General features: G+C 43.1%; 1 protein-coding gene across 4 annotated transcripts in view; it reads left to right on the top strand.

Moving 5' to 3' along the window:
• The first annotated feature begins 266 nt into the window (after nucleotides 1-266).
• CPAMD8 (C3 and PZP like alpha-2-macroglobulin domain containing 8) overlaps nucleotides 267-20,732 on the top strand; it is a 64,533-nt gene continuing 44,067 nt past the window's right edge. For 3 of the 4 annotated variants that reach the window (XM_059719744.1, XM_059719743.1, XM_059719745.1), the window contains exons 1-18: nucleotides 268-514; nucleotides 2,884-3,035; nucleotides 5,106-5,128; nucleotides 8,105-8,270; nucleotides 8,431-8,483; nucleotides 9,398-9,415; nucleotides 10,190-10,244; nucleotides 10,394-10,507; nucleotides 11,041-11,125; nucleotides 12,256-12,364; nucleotides 12,788-13,015; nucleotides 13,174-13,344; nucleotides 13,737-13,865; nucleotides 16,038-16,221; nucleotides 16,913-17,085; nucleotides 17,201-17,350; nucleotides 17,487-17,648; nucleotides 20,392-20,534. In XM_059719744.1, coding sequence (XP_059575727.1) covers nucleotides 423-514; nucleotides 2,884-3,035; nucleotides 5,106-5,128; nucleotides 8,105-8,270; nucleotides 8,431-8,483; nucleotides 9,398-9,415; nucleotides 10,190-10,244; nucleotides 10,394-10,507; nucleotides 11,041-11,125; nucleotides 12,256-12,364; nucleotides 12,788-13,015; nucleotides 13,174-13,344; nucleotides 13,737-13,865; nucleotides 16,038-16,221; nucleotides 16,913-17,085; nucleotides 17,201-17,350; nucleotides 17,487-17,648; nucleotides 20,392-20,534 — 2,207 coding nt within the window. In that variant the 5' untranslated portion in view covers nucleotides 268-422. Of the gene's footprint in view, nucleotides 515-2,883; nucleotides 3,036-5,105; nucleotides 5,129-8,104; nucleotides 8,271-8,430; nucleotides 8,484-9,397; nucleotides 9,416-10,189; nucleotides 10,245-10,393; nucleotides 10,508-11,040; nucleotides 11,126-12,255; nucleotides 12,365-12,787; nucleotides 13,016-13,173; nucleotides 13,345-13,736; nucleotides 13,866-16,037; nucleotides 16,222-16,912; nucleotides 17,086-17,200; nucleotides 17,351-17,486; nucleotides 17,649-20,391; nucleotides 20,535-20,732 lie in introns of all 4 variants that reach the window. The other variant, XR_009457925.1, reaches the window with a different exon arrangement.

The raw sequence follows: 20,732 nt of genomic DNA, 5'->3' as shown, positions 1-20,732 counted from the left end.
GCCAGGGGCAGCCGGGGGCCCGGCCAGGGCTCCCCCTCCCGCCTGAGCCGGCGGCACGGAGCGATGGAGATGGGCCGAGCCCCAGAGCGGCCCGCGGGGTCCCGGGCGGGGCGGGGCGGGGCCGGGGGGCGCAGACAAAGAGCCGGCAGCGGGCACCGGGGCCAGGAGGGGGCGGCCCGGGGGCGGGGACGGACGGGACGGGACAGGACAGGACGGGACGGGACGCGGCGGCGGCGGGGGGAGCAGGGGGAGGCGGCGGCAGCCAGAGGCACCGGGGAGCCGAGCGCAGCGCAGCGCAGCGCAGCCCCGAGCCCGGCGCGGCCCGGCGAGGCGAGGCGAGGCGAGGCGAGGCGAGGCGGCGCCGCCGAACAAAGGGCTGTGCCCGGCGCCGCGGGCCGGGAAGGAGCCGCCGCGGCCGCACCATGCCCCCGCCCGGCGCCTGCTGGATCCTGCTCACCCTGGGCAGCCTGTGCGGGGCCGCGCCCGCCTCCGCGCCCGCGCCCGCCGCCAGACAGTGAGTACCGGGCCGGGCCGGGCCGGGCCGGGTCGGGGTGCTGGCGGCGGGAGCGGGCAGACCCCCTCGGGCGCTTTGTTGCGGGGCAGCCGGCGCGGGGGGGGGCTCCTGTGCTGCCGGCCGCAAGCCCTCGGCAGCCCTTGCCCTTGCCCTTGCCCGGCGCTCGCGGAACCTGCGGGGCGGGGCGGGGCGGGGCGGGCGGGCGGCCAGCGGCTCCCGCGGCAGCTGTCAGCTGCCCGTGCCCAGCTCCCGACCTACACTCGCACTTCGCGAGCCCAGCGGCACGCAGTGACAGTCTGGAGGGAGCGCATCGGCAGGCTGCTGGTCCCGAAAGAAAGCTAGCAGTCCTGAGAGCGCTGTGAATGCGTGTGCTGCACATCTGTACGGGCAGCGGCTTGAAACTGGAGCCCTCCCATGCTTGATGCAGATGCTGTTCTCCCTCTCTCTCTCCCAAATAGATGGGCTTTGTTTTTTTTCTGAAAATGTTGCCGATCAGGTAGTAACTGGTTTGTTTATGCTGATAATGTTTCAGACCTGGCAGCCACAGACTCTCCAAGGTCTGAATATCCCATGTGCTCGAGCTAAAATGCCAGAGATCTGCAGTGATGCAGGGTGTAATGGGATCTCCATGGCAATGAGTCCTGCTGAGAGACAAACACTGGGTTGGAATTTGCTAAAAGATGACTTGGGGGCTGTAAAACGCCATCACCCTCACCCCTTACCCCACAGTCATCATTCATCACCAACCAAAGCGACCCCGCTCCTGGAAGCGAAGTGACGCAAGTGGCTGGAATATGTTTTAAAGTGTGTGACATGAAAAGTTACTTTATTAAAACAATCCTTTTGGGGGGAAGTGAAAAAGTATGTGATGCCATAAAGAGGACATAAGTATGTTACTTTCCACGTACTACACAGAGGATATTGGCAATTGTAACTGAAAAGGAAGCTCATTCAGACAGCCTGTAAAATTACCGCATCATGTCATTCAGTGCTGAAAGATCAAAAAGGTTCCTGTCATTGCTATCAACAGTATCACCTTATGTACAGTTGTGATAGCTCTCAAGGCACTTTTGAAATCCGTTATTTTCTAATTAAAAACAATAAATCCTTGAATAGAATATTGCTCCAGATGTAGCTATTTTAACAAAGTGGCAGAACTGGGAACTTGAATTCCAAACTCTTGCACCCCAATTTTGAGCTTCATTAATTTCTGCTTCCTCTTCAAAGACAACTCTTTTTTTCTTTTTTTTCTTTTCCTTTTTTTTTTTTTTTAAGTACTAGCACTTTCAAACACTGGTTGTGTTGCTCTCTTTTGATGCTCAACTTGATGTACTATATATAAACTGGCTTTCGGAAAGCTCTCAGCACCAATGTTGTGAAAGAGAATTGCCTCCAAAAATGAAGCAAATGGTTAACATGTTCAAAACAGGATATTATTTCTGGGAATATTATTTATGAAGAGTTCTGATGTTACCATATTCTTCACTGGATGTTGGCTTTTTTGCATACAGCTAATTGTATGCAAGTGTGTGCATATAATACCAGTTGGGTATTCAGTTATTAATAGCTGAATTTGATCAGTTATACAGGCTCTACTCAGTATTGCACACAAGTCTATCAGTGTGAATACATCCAGTACAGTACATTTGAGAGAGAGCTGTGTATTACTCTTGGTTGGCCATAATGCTGGTTTCAAAGTACTGTGATATTTAGTTAAAAATACCTTTTTTTTTTTTTGCTGATACTTACTAACCTGTCTAAAAGTCAGAGATGAAAGTCACGTTGTCTGTAAATCACTGCAGCAGTTTAAAGCAACATCAGTTTGCTCTACCAACATGAACCACTTCTTTGGGTAGCATACTGAGGTGAGCTATAACTCCATGCAGACATCTTTGCAAGTGAACATTTACTGAGGAGCTACATTAGTTATTAGTGAAATCTGAAAAAAAATCTATGTTCAAAGTGTGAACCATAGTTCTATAGATTACCCTGAAGCTGACCTTATCTCTAATACAAAGGTTTGCTCTGAAGAGACTGCAGCACTGCTCTTAGGATGCCCCATCTCTCTTCGGGGCAAGATGGAGTGTTGCAGTTGCTTTAGCCTTTAGTAGATGAAGCCAGTGGAGATTACAAATGCCAGACTGCAATCAATTGCATTTTACACACATGAGACACAATTCCAGGCTCCTGTCAGATTGCCATTGTGGCTTTCCAGGGGCATCCATGTCATAGGATAGTTTAATTTTTCCTTTCTGTTAATGCTTTGAATGGATTTATGCTCCATTGCATCTTGCCAACCTTGGGACTGAAGGGAGAGCATGCTTTGTGACTCTTCTCACTGACTGTTCACTTCCACTCTTACTTCCCAGGGGTTATTTGATTGCAGCGCCTTCTGTTTTCCGATCTGGTTTAGAGGAAGCTATTAGCGTGACCATCTTTAACTCAGTCAAGGAAACAACAGTCCAGATTCAACTCGTGGTCAAAGGAGAAACGGTAGCACGGGCCCATGGAGCAGTCCTAGGTAAGATCTAGTTTATGTGAAACTAAAAGGTGTGGTGCTGCAGGACCTCTTCAGCTTCATCAAAAGCCAAACTCCCTTGTAAGCTGCTTATAGGGGTTGAATGTTGGCAACTTGGTTTTGATTTGGCTTTGATGAAGGCTGACACAGTCAACACTGTTACCTTTGAGGCATAGAAATAGAGGGAGAGCTTAGATGTGAAGCATAAAGATACCGAGAGAACTTAAATGTGCTGGTTCACTGATATTCAAGTGTTCTACGCTCACACCCCAATTACCTTTAGAAGCCTCCATGTTTCCACTGAAGGAGTTTTATGTAGAATAAGAGGATGTGATTGAACATGAGGAAGAATATGACTACTCTACAAAAACATCAGAGACCCTGCCTTATTCTACCCTAATCCAAGTCTCCCTTCTTCAAGATCCATCATGGAGATGTTCTTCCTTATTAAGAGAGGTGATAGAATCTTTTAGCTGGATACCCCTTCATGTATAAAGGCAACATCCATTTATCCCATCTGGGAAGGCACAAGGTGTTTCATGGTGTCTTAACACTTGGCACATTTACATTGGTGAAAACGGTGTTCAGCAATCCTAACAGTAATGGAAGCTGTTATCATATGGATAATCAGTCATTTTTGCCTTCATGTTTAACCCTGCCCTGTGCAAAGCTCAGGAGCAACATGAATGCTATGATCTTAACAGCTGCATGCTAGCTAAGGAAAACTCTGGATCTACCCTCTGAGGTGTCAAGCTTTGAGCAGAAGAGTTTCTGAGCTGAGGTGAAGAAGAGTGATCTGAATACAAGTCTGTCGGAGGCTGTTATTTGCTAGGCTACGACTGCCTGCATAAAAGGAAGAAAACCAGATTTTGGTGGCCCTAAAAGAATGTTCCCAGTATCTTCGTTGCTTATAAGGAGCCTGCTCAAATAGTTGATCTTGCCAAGTGAAGACCTGTCTTACCTCTAGCATAAAGAGAAAAAGTTAAATCCTTTTAGGTATGCCATCGATAACATTTAAGGTCTTTGTTCATCAGTCTGGTGATATCAAGACATTCTCTTCTAAAAAAAACAATTAACCTTGGCAGGTAAGAAATGTGCAGACAGTAATCTGATGTCTCATTTCTAGTGGTCAGATTAATACTAGACCGCTGTATCTAAAAACTTAAACAAATTTGAGAATCCCCTTTGAATAATCTTAGTTTGTGCAAATTTCTGGTGTGAGTTGCAAAGGCAAAGATATTCATTACTCTCAACTCATTAAGTAAACGGCCAGGTTGATGCTTCTTTAACGTCATGATAAGTACGTTATTAAATTGTTCCTGAATGCCTCTGGAATAATTTTCTTATTTTTTTTATTCTCGGGATCATTTTCATTTAACTTTGTTGGAGTATATCTTGTATTAATAATTTAATTAGCACTAACAGAGCGTACATGCAGAAATCTACCACTCATCAGTGAGGCAACATTATGATTCACAGATAAAGTCATCTATTAAATAGGCTTCTTTTCTAGAAGGAATTACCTCTGGTTTTATGCTTTTCCTTGCCCCTTTGAAATTGTCTCCCTACTGTTTAATCTGGGGTCCAGGTTAGTAGGCAAACCACTAGTCACACCGATGGGTGTGGTGTTTATACCGATGGGTGACACATGCCAAACAAATCCTAGCTATGGTAGGATCCAGCAACAAACATAGACTCCAGGTGTCTAATGAGAGTGATTTAAGCCCTGGGAAAGGCCAAGTTCTGGCAATGGAATACTTTTAGAATTTTGAAGCTTTCCCATGGCCAAATCCTGACCTTAGTTTTACATTTTAAACATAAAGAATCTTGCAGTTTACCATGAGAACATGTTATGAGCATGCATACCCAAGTAGCCCAAGTCTATATGAAAGTCCTCAGCTAGGCCAGCTTTATTTTGCCCCGGCACAGTGCACAGAAAAATTGAAATTGCTGAATCAAACCACAATCCGAGGACCTGTCAGTTAGTGACTGTATGAACCCAGCTTAGCTTCAAAGTGGGTGCTTCAGTATGGGAAGAAGGCACACTTTAATTCTTTGTCTTTCTTTTTTCAGATAAAGGGACAATCAAGCTTAAGGTAAGTGTCAAGGATTTTTTTATGTAGTGTTTGCAGAGAAAGGATTTTAAGACTGATGAAGACAATCGGCAGCCAACGAAACTGAGAATCAGTTTAGGGTAGAACAAATGTCTCAGGGTGCAGCCTGAGTGGATTGTCTTTTATATGAACAGTATGTGCAGGGGCCAAGAGAAATTTAAATGGATGATTGCATAATATCGCGTTCTGTGACTAGGGTATTCTGTAGGTGCGGCATATGGTTATATGTGACAAGGGGTACAGGACATGTACCACGCTAGTTCCCAAAACATGGTAAGCGAATACTTGACACATGGCAGTTATTCCAACAATAACATGTTCCTGTCCATCCTGTGTTTCTATCACAGACTCATTTCAGATTTGTGCGGTTTAGCTTCTGACATTGATGATACTTCAGCACATGGGGAGGGGAGTTAATAAAAGGCAGACATGTTAAGTCTGGATATATTAGAAACATGGGGACAATACATTTATACCTGAAGAAAATCCATGATGGAATAAAATAATCATGTTTAATTTAACGCAGTCATGACAGAAAGTCTCTGTGCCCTTTTACAAAAAGAGTCATTACAAACCTATCTAAGTAGATCATCTGAGTTTTAGGGATGTGTGGGAGACTGACCTTCATTCAGTTTCTAGGAGGCTGAGAGCTTAGTCCATATTTTCTACAGAATTGAAATATCCTGTGGGCTTAGTCCTCCCTTGCTTTGTACCTTGCATTTGTCCCTGTGCCTTAGAGGAGCTAAATGCTGTCAAATCAGAGTTTACTACTGTTACGTGTAGGTTACACAGATGTAAATGAAGATATTGAGTGCCATGCAGGGGAAAATCAGGGCATTTATAGGCTGTCTCTACAAGCTAGTTTTGCTTTGCTGCCATGTTAACATTTGGTTCATTTTTTCCAGATTTGATAAAATACTGGATGTAAATTCAAGTAAATGTGGCTTGCTTTTATCATCCTTATTGAAGTACCATCAAAGCATTTGGTGCTACAAAAGGTGTATGAATATACCAATCTGGTACTTAATATATTCACCATTTGTTATTAAAGTCTCTTATGGCTGCTATGACGAACTAGAGCAAGAATGAAAGACAAAGTGGTGTGTTAAAAATCGGATCTCATTATTTTAGGCAGGGCTTGCTTTAGGGTGGTTATCTCCAATGGGAGATTGAGGGTGGGGAACAAATCTTAGAGTTATTAAATTGTGACATGCATCTGGAATACTGGCACAATATCACTTTTAAGAAGCTTGTAGAGCTACAGGGTCTGGATAGTTCTTTGGATTAGTCACTATAGCTATGTGATCATGACTAAAATAAAATCCACATTATCTTGATTACTAGTGAATTGCAGTAATTTTTATTGCACTTGAGCCCACTTGAATGTCTCCTTCATATGCTATACCATAAGAAATGAATGTAATTACTCTCCTGATCCAGCAGACGCACATCCTTGAAAGAACTGTGGTATATTCATTTAAAGGGCTTAGATGCCGTCGCTGTATCCACAGCGTTGGCATTGGCCTATAAATAAATCAAAGCCTTTGATTTACAGACATTTAACTAGCTTGATGATGATCTGTCATGACTGCTCGCCTCTCTGCTCTCTTGGTGGTACATTCCAGAGTTTTTGCCCTCTCTGAAGTTTGCCATATGACTGTCCTAGGAACTGGGTTCCAGAAAGGGTTTGATATTTATTTTTCTCCTTTCTAATTTGGGGTCTGTGGTTTTCCTAGTGTTTCAAGAAATACAGCAATGCCATTCCTTAAAAAATGGTGAGGCCAAGGTTCTTATGATTGGCCTAAGCAGCCACTAATTGTCATGCCTTTTGTCATAAATTCCTTTTTCAGACTACATTTACTCCTTTGATTGCCAAAATATTTGTTTTCATGCTGGCGTATCTTGTACTTTAGCCTATCTTGTTAGGAGCAGGTGCAGTCTGTAGTGAATCACTGGTTTTATTGTTGAAGGGGGAAAGGTTGGGGTCCAGCATTAGTTGCTGCCACTCTGAAGTTTCCCACTTCCTTGACTGAACTACTTTTGTTCACTCAGTAGCCCATAACCAGAGGTCAGAATAACTATCTGCCTTGAGTCTGTTTTTGTAATTCTCCCCCTGATGGTAATGGGAGTTATTTGTGTAGCTGCATTAATCAAATGAACTGGCAAAAAAACAAATGTGCCAGAGAAGCCAGGTAAGATCTGGGGTGTCAGGAATCATGTACGATGGGAATATCTTTCTGACTGGACAAAATGAAGTAATTTAATTGTGCCATTTTATTCAGGCTTTTCAAATGCTCCTGTCCTTTCTTCCAATCACTGAGTGCCAGGATGTTTTAACACAAGGCCAGATCCCCAACTTGTATGATAAGGAAAGTGTCTTCTGTAGATTTCTGTATAAATGGTCTCTCGTGCACATGTGCCTGCCCGCGCTTGCAGCATTGGTATTGACTCACTTTCTTTGCTCTATCACATTCCTAGAAGTCACACACCACAGTGCACATAATTTTCAATGCAATTTAAGAACTGACTGAGGATCTCAAACTGCTGGAAGATTTCACTGTTTAATGCTTAAGCCCAATTAGATAGAATTGTAGGCCTCCAAGTTAGCAGGATCTTGACATACAGATCAGAAACTCAGGCTTGTTTGGGACTCTAGAGAAGAGGGCAGCTTCAAGCTGTGTTGCAGGTACAGCCCTACCTCCTTTGAAGCTTTCAGTCCCTTTGTAAAATATATAATGTGTTTTGCATTTCCTATTTGTCACTCACACAGTTGCACAAAGATGCAGCCGGTGGCTTTTCTGTTCATCTCCAACTGCTTTTTCATCTCCTGGTTAGGGCTGATAAATTGCTTCTATTGGTTTTGTTCCTGAGACTTTGACATTAATAATTCACATCTTCCATGTAAGCAAAGGCCTCATCTAAGGCCTGTTTTTCCCCACCTCATGATCTCTTTTCTAGGTGCCTTCAGGGCTTCGTGGACAAGCACATTTAAAAGTCTGGGGCAACCGGCACCTGACAGAGAGAGGTTACATTTTTCACAACTATACCACAGTAACCATTGATAGCAAAGGGTCATCAGTATTCATCCAGACTGACAAACCTGTCTACAAACCCAAGCAGAAAGGTAAAGGGGCTTCAGTGAGCTTCTTTATGCCTTTGTTCAGATGTTAACATTGCTGCACTCTTCAACCAGAACTCTCTTTTCAGAATGGGTCCTGGGAGTGCAATTCCTGGTCAGCACCAGCTATGATGTTTAATGAATTTCCTTTTTCCTCCCTTTTTAGTGCTGATAAACTTGTTTATGGTCACTTCTGACCTGAGACCAATCAATGACAAGGTAGGTAGACTGGCTTTCCTTTTCCCATTGTGAAATGCCTTCTGCTTTTCCGATTTTGTCACCTACATACGTAGTGATGCAAATGTGTAGTGAGTTCCTGTTCTGTACACTTTCAGCTGCTCTGGCACTGATTTCCCTAGAAGCAGTGGTTTTAAGTTTAGTTACTGATTTTGGCACATTGTTGATGAAAAAGAAGACATATGTGGATCTCTGATTGTTCTGTCAAGTACCATAGTGAAGTAAGGCAGCTGATGGGAGTGCCTTTAAGCCAGGATCAGTCCCTTAATTAGGTGACTAGTGGTTTGGGGTTTCAGATGCTTGAAAGAAATGGCGGTTTGACTATACTAGTGATGTCAAACTTACAGCCTGTGGGCTAGATTCGGCTTGCAGAGGTGGGTTATGCAGTCCACAGGGCTTTTCTCTGGCTGGACAACTCACCTCTGAATCTGACCCACAGTGCTTCTTGCTGTGGCTGCTCAAGCTGCTGTGCCACCACACCCAGCACCCATGGAGGTAACACCAACCCTGCCTTTACCCACTGCTGAATTATCAATTGCTGTTCGGTATACAAATCTGCAGTGGAGTGGGAGAAGTGTTACCGTTTGCCTGTTAGCTGCTCCAGCACAACAGTTCTGGGAGCTCTGGCAAGAAGCTGCACAGGCCAGATCCAGCGATGGGTTGTCCAGGCCACAAGAAACCCTACAGTCTAGATCCAGCCCACCAGCTCATGTGAGATTGACACCCCTGGACCAAACTGCTCTTTCAAGTGGATGCTTAAGCATGTTCTTCCTCTGTACCAACATATGGAGGCCAGAAACTGGGGTGGATGTTACTTGTGCCAGTTTTGCAGCTTACTGTGAGAGACAGAAATGTGGCTTTGTCTCACAAGGGGTTTTATTCTTTATTTCTTTCAGATTGAAGCATATGTAGTGGTGAGTATCTGCTACTAGCGAGTGGCATCATTACTCTGCAGAAGCACAAGGTCTTCAGGGCCTCTAAGGGGGCAAGTCATAAATGCATATCCTTCCATATCTGTCACCATCTCCAGCAACAGTCTATGGCATTACTACTATGTGTGTGGTGCTATTTTGGGGGGGTTAATGAAGCATTTATATTGCATTATTCTGTAGTAATTACAGGAATATTGGTTTCTGCTTCTGTTTCAGAATTTTTTCCCATAAATATGCTTTCAAGTGGAAAATGAACAGTTGGTTAGATCCAATGGGGTTTATGGATATTATCATCCCATGCCATTCCTTCCTCCCTCCCTATGCAGATACACTTGTATTTAGCACTTTGTTAGGGTAATATGGTTGTCTTGGTAGGGACAAATCCCAGCTTTGCTCCCAGATGTTATGGTAATGGACATATTAGAAATGCATGGAAAGAGAAAGGTTTACTAGATTATCCCTATGCCCTGCCCTCTTTCATTGTCTTTGTGGTGATTGAGACCCCCAAACCCGCCTTTCTTTGTTCACTTTCTTTTTCTGACAAGAAGTGATTCATTGCCTGACCTGTATTTGTGTTAACTGACCAACTTAATGCTGGCACAAATTTAAAATTCCCAAGCAAATACTTATTTTTTTAATTGTTTGTGAGCTGTTAGTGGCTCAGAAAATGAAATCGTGTGTTGCAAACTGAGTTGGCTGTATTGGTGACATTTACCTTTGCTCTGCTATTATCGCATGTCCTAAACCATTATTCAGGATCCTCGGGGATCTCGCATGATAGAATGGAGCAATTTGAAGCCATTTTGTTGTGGTAAGTTCCAGCCTGTTGCAGCTCCGCATGTTTTTATTTATATTTGCTAGCTTATGTTGTTTTCTGCACTTTCTGGGTTTCATTAAATAGGCCTTTACAAGGGTGGATTGAACAGTCACAGTGCTCACAGTGCTTTTCTTTTCCCTTAGGCATTGTAAATATGAGTTTCCCCTTGTCTGATCAACCAGTGTTTGGTGAATGGTTCATCTTTGCTGAAATGCAAGGGCAAACATACAACAAATCCTTTGAAGTTCAGAAATATGGTAAGTTATTGACTCCAAGTCACTTGGACCCTAATCCCAAAATATTCAGAGTCACCCTATGAAATATTGCTGTGTTGCCATAACCAAGAAAAAATGCTCCCAAAACTCAAGGAGAACATATTCTTCTGAGAGTTAATAGGCTGCAAGAAATGGACACTTAATGAAATCCTTTGTTTATATCCTTAGTGTAGTATAGGAATTTAAATAGAGGGTCTTGTGGCACAATACATGTATATAAATAATAAAGATTTCATTGTACTTTGGAAAAGCTGTTAACGTTTTTTAAGTTATTGTTTTCCTTTCCTTCATAGATAATTGTCACTAGCAGTTTACCAAGATAGTCCTGATTTATCGCACTGACTGATCCAGTTACCTTGCTTTTGTTGTCCATTCAGACATGTGCACCAGCAATGCATCTCATCTACACTGCTCTAAATACACAGTGATCTTGTCAAATCTGAACAGCTGCTGTTGTGTCCTGGACTCTGAGATCATTGCAAAAACCCTTTTTCATGTTTTTGTCTTCCCTGTAGTCCTACCAAAGTTTGAGCTCCTGATTGACCCACCTCGCTATATCCGAGATCTTACGACTTGTGAAAAGGGGATTGTTCATGCTAGGTAGGAGATGTGCCCCCTAGTACAGCCCCGTACTTGAAAAGTTCTTTGCAGCTGCTGGATGGTGAATTTGGGAGAAAGCTGTTAGATGACACGGAGTGTTGTATTTTTAATTCAGACAAGTCATTACACATGGTATAGCATTCATTCTCGAAGTAAATTCAAGAAAGGTTTTCCCTGTTGTCAATTATCAGCATCCAAAATACATGTCTGTTGGCAGTCTTGGAGAAGTCATAATGAAATCTGCTACCCACAGCATTGTATGTACTAATCATTGTCTTTCAAAGGAAGTCTTCAAAGCACAGCTAACACAGTGTGCAAGTGAGACCAGTTTGAAAGTTGTTGAAAGGAATTTCAGGGGTAGACCATTTTCTCGGTGCAGGTGACTGACAGGTCTAGTTCCAACCTGAAACTGCAAGCAGGGTACCCACTGTAATGAAATCTTTTGGCTAAAAGAAAGGAAATTTTTGAGCATAGACAAATTTTCAAATTGAAAGTTTGTTTTTTCAAGTTCAAAGTTGTATGGTAGGAAAATATTTATTTTATCTTTCTTTCTTAAACCTGAAAGGATTCAAGTATTGAATACACTCTCCACTAGTTCTGTCTGTTTACTTTTTGCATTTTTACTTGGTTTGACTTTCTGGTTTTTTAACATTTTCCAGAATAAGACTTGTCAGAAATGCTTTCCGTGCCTTTTTTTTAAGTTCGTGTTTGTCCTGAGCAAGGTACTTGGTGTTTGTACTCTGATTTTGCTTTAACAAGAGAAAAGAAAGGAATTGGAAGAAGTTTGCACTGGCTGGAAACAAAAACCCAAATCTTAAAATAGATGGAGCCTGAGACTAATCTGACTATCGAGTCCAAAAATCTCTTTAGTCTGTTGCCCTTTGTGTATAGGAACCTGCAGAGCTTCAAACAGGAGTTTTCTGTTCTCAGTCTAGTTTTAGTTTGGATGAGTGGTTTGGAGCTTGCCCACATAAAAACGTTTGTAGAAATATTAACAATTGCCAGTTGGAAATAGCCTGTTGTGGCTTTTCTCTTTTGTTTTCTGGATATGTAAGTCCAGCATCAGTTTAGCCAGAGAAATGGAAAAGGGACAGCCAGCAGTTTTTCATCATTTGCTTCTCCTGTTTCAGATACACATTTGGAAAACCAGTGACAGGAAAGTTAACAGTCAATATGACTATAAATGGAGTGGGGTACTACAGGCATGAAGTTGGACACCCCGTCCTCAAAACCACTGAGGTGAGGGGGATCATTAAACCTGCTGCTCTACAAGGGTCTGATCTGCAGTCACTGAAGCCAGTACTAAAACTCCCATTAACTTCAGTGGTTGGTGCAGTATCTGTGTCTGAATATACTACCTAGGACCTAAAACTTTGCTCCCAATGGTGGAGCCTTTTGCATGTTATCTGTGTTAGTATTTAGAGAATATTGGTGGGAGGAACAGGAGTGACAGGAGCTGAAGCAGTAATAGATCAGACTACGAGTGAAAAAAACGTAAAAAGCATTGCTGGGTGTTTTTTCCCCCTTAGAGAATGTTTCCTTCCTTTACTGCACCCTTTTGAAATAAAACAGAAATTCCCCTCTCACACCACTCCCCAAAGCAAGACCCATCTTCTCAAAGCATATGCCAAATAACATTTCCTTCCCTGGCCTGACTGGTAGATTGATGGTTCTGCTGTTTTCGACATATGTGTGAAAGACATGATGCCAGCTGATGTCCCAGAGCACTTTCGAGGCACTGTCAGCATCTGGGCCACAGTGACTAGCTCTGATGGAAGCAAGCAGGTCACATTTGATGACTCGACACCGGTTCAGAAACAGCTGATTGACATCAAGTATACCAAGGATACAAGGAAACAGTTCAAACCTGGCTTGCCCTACAAAGGGAAGGTAAGACAGTGGGACACTGAGGGGTGGCTAATTCTGAGCTATGTGAACAACTTATCCATATGTGCCGCATCTGGTGCTGATACTTCTGCTGAGTTGTATCTGTTCGGAATTGCCAATAATGTGAACTAGCTTGTTTTATTAATAAAATGGCCATTTAGGTAGAAATCACTTACCCTGACGGGAGCCCAGCTGGCGGTGTCACAGTCCGAATCAAAGCTGAGCTAACGCCAAAGGACAACGTTTACACAAGTGAGCTGATGTCCAGCAATGGCTTGGTAGAGTTTGAAATCCCCTCCATTCCTACAGCTGCCCAATACGTCTGGCTAGAGGTGGGTGGAAGCTCTTTATTGGATTAATGGGCTTTAATACAGCTAATCTTGTCAAATGTGCACTGTATGAATTGGTGCTAAAAATGGTAAATCAGTCACTGACAGTGGGAAGCTTTTAGCTTTGCATGAGTTTTTTTTTATCTAATTCCCTGTTGCCTGGAGGACTGATAATCATAGATAGAACTGTCTGCTAAGTAGGCAGGCCAAATCCAGTCCCTCAGGGAGGAGTAAGTATTAAATGTCTAAGTAGAAACCTGGAGAGCATCATCTCAGTGTTAAGTTAACAATGTGGTGGAAATAGTGGATGGAGTATGGGTGGAGGCAAAGAGGTGTGAGGGACAGACGCCCAGCTTTCTATCTGTGGATAACGTTCAGATGCATCTTTCTTTAAGACTAAAGTGACAGCAATTGATGGAAAACCTGCAGGGGATCAGTATCTGCCGAACTACTTGTCTATAAGCAGCTGGTACTCACCTAGTAAGTGCCACATCCAGCTCCAAGCACCAAATAAACCTTTCCAGGTAAGGTAGCTACATGTTTCATTATGGTGATGCCTGTTGTTCTGATGAAATATTTTGATTCATCTCCATCTTTTGGGCCTGTGGCCTATGATTATATCCATTTTACATATGGATAAGAGCTTAGTTTGTCTTTGAATCGTCCCTAGATATGAACTGTGAAACACCTTAGGGCATCTATACATGTGCGCAATGCTAATTAGAACGTGTCAGAGCAGACTCAATTAATTGAGTCTGCCGAAGCACACTCTAGTCAAAGTGCCTCTACCACCATTTTGAAGCGTGGGACACTGAATACACGAGATGCCGCGGGCACTTTAATTAGAGCAGCTCCTGAGAACCGCTCTAATTAAAGCTTCTGCCCCCCACCCCAGAGCATGCGTAAAGACACCTTTAGTGCTGAATGCCCTCCCTAAAGCTGGGAATGTCCCATCCTCTCTGTAGTTTAGAGTTGGCTCTCCAGTAGAGACTTACTAGATTCCATAGCACAGATCATAAACAAGTCCTTTCCCCCCTTTTCCCATTTATATATATGCTATTTGAATTGGATAATAAAAATAGTCTCTAAATGCTATTAAGATATTGATTCAATCAAATGCTGACTGGTTTGAAGTCCAGTGATAGTGGGTTAACTAAACCATCTTGAAGCCCAGATGGGAATGATCTAGTCTCTTTGGAACTACTAGCTCAAATCCCTGTAGGATCAGGTTCTCCTTTGGGTCTCAGAGGTAAACAGACTGGGCCTGCTGTATTTTTCTTTTGGAGGAGGGTACTCTCTCTTCTGCTGTAGGCAAAAGTTTTCATGACTTTTTCTGGGCCAGAATTTCCCACCCTTCTTGTTGTACTGAGTTACTGTTCTCCATCCTAGAGGGGATGTGAGATGTGCTTTATAATCTATCTTGGTTTTTGGTGCTGCCTATAACTAACTTACTATTACATTATCAGTGGGTCTGATAGGCAGAGTTTTAGGGTCAGCATTGCCAAATAAGGGGTTTTTTCATTGTGTTTCATGGCAGTTTAATGACTAATTAATCTTTTACAAGGTTTCTGAGGTATGGAAAGGGGATTAAACACCACTAATCTGAACATATTGTTCTTATTATAACCTGATTAGCACTAAGTCTGCTGTGGGAAAGCTGGGAGTTGGGTGTCCAGCTGATGTGGGAACCATTTCCCCAGTTCTTACTGGGTGTTCCAATTAGCTTCATTTTTTTATGAACAGTTTCATCACTTTGCTCTAAGACATTCTTAATGCCTTGAATATTTAACATCATGAGGCACTTTTCCAGACTCTTCTGCACTCTCACTGTATTTAACCTTTTGGTGGGTTCTTGTTTCCCTAGGCCATCGTTTTGGCTTGCACCATGCAGGCCTGGTAGGAATGAAGATTCCCCACTTCATAGGGATTCAGAATTCTTACTCTGCTTTCAGCAGTAATTGGACCTGTTTGTTATACTTCAAATGGACAAGGAAGAGAGCACATGGAGCCGCTTCATAGCGCTATGGAAGGGGAAATCTAGCATCCCAATAATGTCACTGTGGAATAATGCAGAAGAGAAGCGGTTCTCATGCCTGTCTCTGATGTGGCTCCTCGAGAGGCAGTTTTGTAAACAAACACTGAGGCCCATGTAATTTGAAAGTTTTCTTCCTGGTTCAGGTTTTCCTGATTATTTTGAACCGGTTGATTATGTATAAATTAGTTCCTGCAAATGACAATAGCCACCACATGTCATCTCAGTTAAACAGCAGAGCTTGTGTGACCTTCCCCTGCCATGCTCTCCAGTTAGAGATCTGAACCTAGTAATGGGGTGTCCTCAAATTCAACCCACTCTGACAGCTGCTTTACAGCAAAGGGCTTAACCCTCAGGATTCCAGAGATTCTTTTATTGCTTTCACTAATCCATGTGGCCCTCCCAGCCCATCCTGTCCTCCTGTTCAACTTGCAGGAAACCAAGTGCTTCTCACAGGCCTCTCTTGTCTTGGGGGGAGCTACAGCAAACTGATTAGTGCAAATGTAACGCTTTCTTTATCTCCTTCTGAGCTCCTGTTGAGAACAGCCTTGTTTTATGTGTTCTGTTCTTTCCAGAGTGCATTTCTGTGCCTTATAAATAATAAGGGCCTGAAACTTTATATTTTGATGAACCTGACTCCTGGCTGCTGCATCTGTTTGTACAGGTGGGAGAGGAGGCCCGGATTGGAGTGAAGTCTACATGCCCTTGTAATTTCACTCTACACTATGAAGTGGCATCGCGAGGTAACATTGTCCTTTCAGGGCTGCAGCCTAGTAACATCACCCAGCAAAGGAGCAAAAGAGCCACCTTTGATAAGAGCATCCATGTCACTCATGTCCCAGGAACAGGTTAGTAGCTAGCAACAGAAGTGGTAACTGTTCTCATCTGGTGAGGATTACCTCCTTGATTGGAACAAACCTTCTTGCTGAAGTTTTGAGATGTTCCTTGATGTATCTGATACCCTTCTGTAAGGGCACAGAGTCCTTGCAGGGAAGGAGTAACTATTTTATGAAAACTTTGATTTTTCTAAAGTTCTCTTCCAAATGATATATCTTCTCCTCCCCAGCATTTTTTAGAGTTTGGGAAGCCCTGGGCTTGATGACCATTGAGGTGGCATGGTGGGGGATGCTGATTCTGATATCATTGAAGAGTATGGGGAACATGCTGGGTCTGGTTGAGTGTGAGTGTAAGTGGGGAAGAAGATGTGGGTTGTTCTGCTAATGTGTACAGGTTGAGGAGGGAAAGGAGGTGAGTCTTATTGTGCAGGGTTGAGGGGATCACGTGGGACCTTGTTCCATGTCCACAGGCTGAAGGAAAGATGCTGGGTCTGATAGTTTGTGTGTGGGTGGGGATGGAGAATGGGCGTCTTGATAACTGTATGGTGTAGAAGGCAGATAGGAGGAGAAGATGTTGAGCTTGGAAGAACTGCCAGAAGACTGGGTGGGGAGTGGGCTACTGGGCCTGGTAGACTTTTGGGATAGGGTAGGGGGAGACTGATTTTGACAAGTGACTTTGTTCTTTGTATAATTTGTCTTCTAGCACCTACCACCCCCCCTACAGCAGAGGTTGAAGTCTGCATGACCTTCCTCCATTTCTCAGTAGCTCATAACATGGCTCCTCTGGGCCGTCTACTGGTATATTACGTCAGGGAAAATGGAGAAGGGGTCACAGACAGTCTTCAGTTTGCTGTCAAGTCCTCCTTTGAAAACCAGGTATCGGCAACACTGCCAGTGTAGAGGAGCAGTTGGCCTCCCTTATTTCTCTTTGTGGTTTTACACTCTAAACATTATGCCAGGTGATGGGTTTGTTTCTTTTGCAACTATCCAGGTTTCGGTGGCACTTTCAACAAACGAGACCAGGCCTGGTGATGTCGTGCACATCAAAGTTAAAGCTGCGACAGGAAGCTGTGTCTGCATTGCAACCGTGGATAAGAGCGTCTACCTTCTTAAGACAGGTTTTCAGCTGACCTCTACTCAGGTGAGAGGAGGTGCAAGGTACCAGTGTCTCCTTTCTCCCTGTAGCATAAACACGTGCCCTCTGCCTGAAGAGGGATCTGCAGAGAAACATCTTTGGCTTTGGGGAAGGGAGAGCAATATCTGCCTTCTCTGCATAGGTTTTCCAGGAGCTTGCAGAGTATGATGTGTCAGATGCCTTTGGGACTTCCAAGGAGGAAGGGCACTTCTGGTGGCCAGGCATGTCTTCACGCAGGCGCCGTCGCTCCTCTGTCTTCCCCTGGCATTGGGATATCACCAAAGATGCCCGCTTTGCATTTACGGTGAGAAGGACTCTTGTCCCAGTCTAGCTTCTCTGTCAAGTGTCTGTGTGATGCATTCACATTGCTAAACAACCACTGTTTTAACACCCTAGTCCAGATTCTCAGAAAATGCAGTGCGTTCTGTTAGGGCCGTAAGTGTCGCAACGAAGCTGTAAGTCCTGAGCTTTTTGAAAAGTCTGGTCCCTGAGAAGTTTAGCAATTCAGTGCTATGTGCGTGCTTAGGGGAAGAGGGGAAGATCAGAAATAATTAGCAGAAGCTCCTGCTTTGCAGGAGGAGTACTTCTAGGGAACATTTTCAGGGACTGCTTGAATTAGAAAAGTTTGAAGATTCTTGTAATACAGCCTTTTAAGAGGAGTTTGCTCATGAGAACCGCTAATCTGCATGAAATCTGTTGGGTCCTACTGACTGGAGGTGATAATATAATGCCTCTCCTTGTTGACGCTGACAAGAAGTTTGCATGCCTCTTGCTGTAATGAAATGAGACACTTAAAAAAAAAAAAGCCTTACTGTTCTACTTTACCTGCTAAGGAACAAGAAGAGACCAAAGTAAGTTTGGATTAATACTACCTGCATCTGGACAGGGAACAGGAGCAGAATGTGAGATCTTGATGTAAACTACTCAAGAGATCATACAGATTTTGCAAGCTGCTTCACTGCTGGATGTACTATGCATACAAAGTCAGCGTTCTCTGCTCTAGGAGGTGTCTGAAATTCATTCAGCTTTTATTCCCAAGTGGTCAGTGAGAAATCTGACTTTTTCTTGGAGTTTTGTGGGACTTACGTTTCACATGTGAGGAAGAGGTTTGTCTCATCATTATGATAGTCTAGGAACTGATTTCCCAAAATAGAAGGTTCTGCAAAAAGAGTGCTATTCTCCCTTGAGTACTTTAAACAAATGTACTCTAACCCTAGGCGGCACCAAGGGGAAGGCTAGAACTCGAATTGACTAAAAAGATCCAAACCAGCTCTCCCAAAAATCAGGCAAGTGCCCAACAAATTTTTCTGTTACTGGGTGAGGCCATGAAGGCTTAGTCTGCAATGGTCTTCAAGGGAAAAGCAAAAAGGGTGGAAATGGATTTGAACATGGGGCTTTCCCTGGAGCCTTGAATAGCTATGGAAAAAAATATGAGTTTACTCTATTAGAACAGCCCTTGAAAATCCTTTCAACTTGCTCCCCTGGTCCCTTTGCTGGCAGCTGTTAGCTCCATCTGTTTGGAGGTCAGTTACATTCTCTTCTAATCTCTGTTTGTATTATTACTTAAGGTTAGCAAATTGAAATAATTCTGTTAACTGGGTTTTCTTTCATTATTAAACCAGAACAAATTTAGAAAACTAACATTTCTTTTGTCTTTGTTGACTGTGTACAGTTTTCTCAGCTTTGACTCTGAAAACAAACTAGTCAGCTTCTCTTGATTCTTGTTCTCATGCACTGGCCTATTGTTACTATGTGTGGCTTGCCAGCATTGCAATTTTTTAATAAAGTAACATTAATTCCTTAGATTTTTTTTTTTAACCAATTAACACAATTCCATTAGCTTCATATTTTCTCCTCTTTTTTTTGCACCAAATGTGATATACCTAGACCTCTTTAACAGCTACATTTTCTAAGTTACCTTGTTCCTTTCTTCTCCTGCTGCTCTAGGAGAGGGCACTTACTCTGTCCTTTTCTGGTTTCCTGTCTCTTTGTCCTCAACGTTATGCTGATACATAATCTGATCTCTGCCTAGGTCTCTTTTTTTTAATTCCTTAGTTCTGTCTATGCTATGCTTCTCACTGCCCTCTTGGTTTACTGCTGCCTTTAACTCTTTCTGTTTACTTGGGTGTGTGCCTCTTTCGGGTTGCCTTCACCCTCTGCATCCTTGTGCCCCATTTACTTTTCTCCTTTTCCCCACCAATTCTTCCCACATTCCTTCTGAAATCCATTTCTGCAGGAATCCTTCCTCCTCCCATTTTCTCTGTGATGTTGTTCTTTCTCTCCAGGGTGTAAGTTCTTGAGGCAGGGCCCAGGGCCTTGGTGAGAAATCACTATGAATGTGTGTAGCAGTATGTGGATGATATCTAATAATTATTAAATGTGAATCTAAATTATAACAAAGTACGTATTTCCTTTGGTGCACGAGCAGAGGTGTGGGAGATGCCTCAGGCCACAACATCAGGATCACACTTGTATGTGTCATAAATATAAATGCAATGAAGTAGCCAGAGCTGGCAGAAATTTTTCTTGTCCCTTAATATCTTTTTAAAATTATTATTGTAAGAATGTTTAAAGCTGCAATTTTTTCTGGAGTCCCTAAAGAAATTGGATACCTTATACAAGGTAAGTGTCTGCTGGTAATTGCCGCGGTGGGAGAGAGAGAGCACATGCCAGTAACTTTTTTTTAAGGAAAGATAAACTTGAGTTAGAACCAGCGATCTAACTTTCTAGGAATAGTATGGGATTTTTTAAAACCTATTTCTGCTTAACTGTCCACCTGCAATTACCTGAAAATGATGAACATGCCCACTTGTGTTAAATGTTAGGAAAAGGAATTTCCCAAACAGTCCCAGAATTAACCGCAGAGTTCCCACTTCTAAAATGCTCAAATATTTTTTATGTTGCCAACTATTTTTTTCCATAGAACTTAAGCAATCCTGTAAGGTTCAAACAAGTTTTTCCTCTATAAATGCTTTGAAGCTGAGGCCATCAGGAAAGTCCTCATGGGAACATGCTGAATGATTATTGTTGGGGTCTTTTTTGTCTAGGAAACAGGTTTGGTTGTAATGACTGACTTGGTCAGTTTAAACCACAGACAGAATGGAGGCATGTACACGGATGAGGCTGTGCCAGCCTTTCAGCCCCACACTGGAACACTGGTAGCTACCATGCATTCTAAGATTGTACCAAGGTAATCTTTTGGTTGTTAAGATCTTGCACGTTGTACTCCACACCAACTACAATCTGTCTCACAGGTCTGCTTTATCCAGAAATTGTTTAGCTTAGCTAAGACAAAAGAAGTTTGGTGGTTGCCTGCAAAGACCTATCCAAACTAAGGAACAGGATAACACAGTGGCAGACTAGGATCAGCAGAGACAAGCCCAGAGCA

Source organism: Alligator mississippiensis, chromosome 16 (genome assembly GCF_030867095.1).
Source record: "Alligator mississippiensis isolate rAllMis1 chromosome 16, rAllMis1, whole genome shotgun sequence".
NCBI classification, from domain to species: domain Eukaryota; kingdom Metazoa; phylum Chordata; order Crocodylia; family Alligatoridae; genus Alligator; species Alligator mississippiensis.
This window is presented reverse-complemented; position numbering and strand designations above follow the sequence as displayed.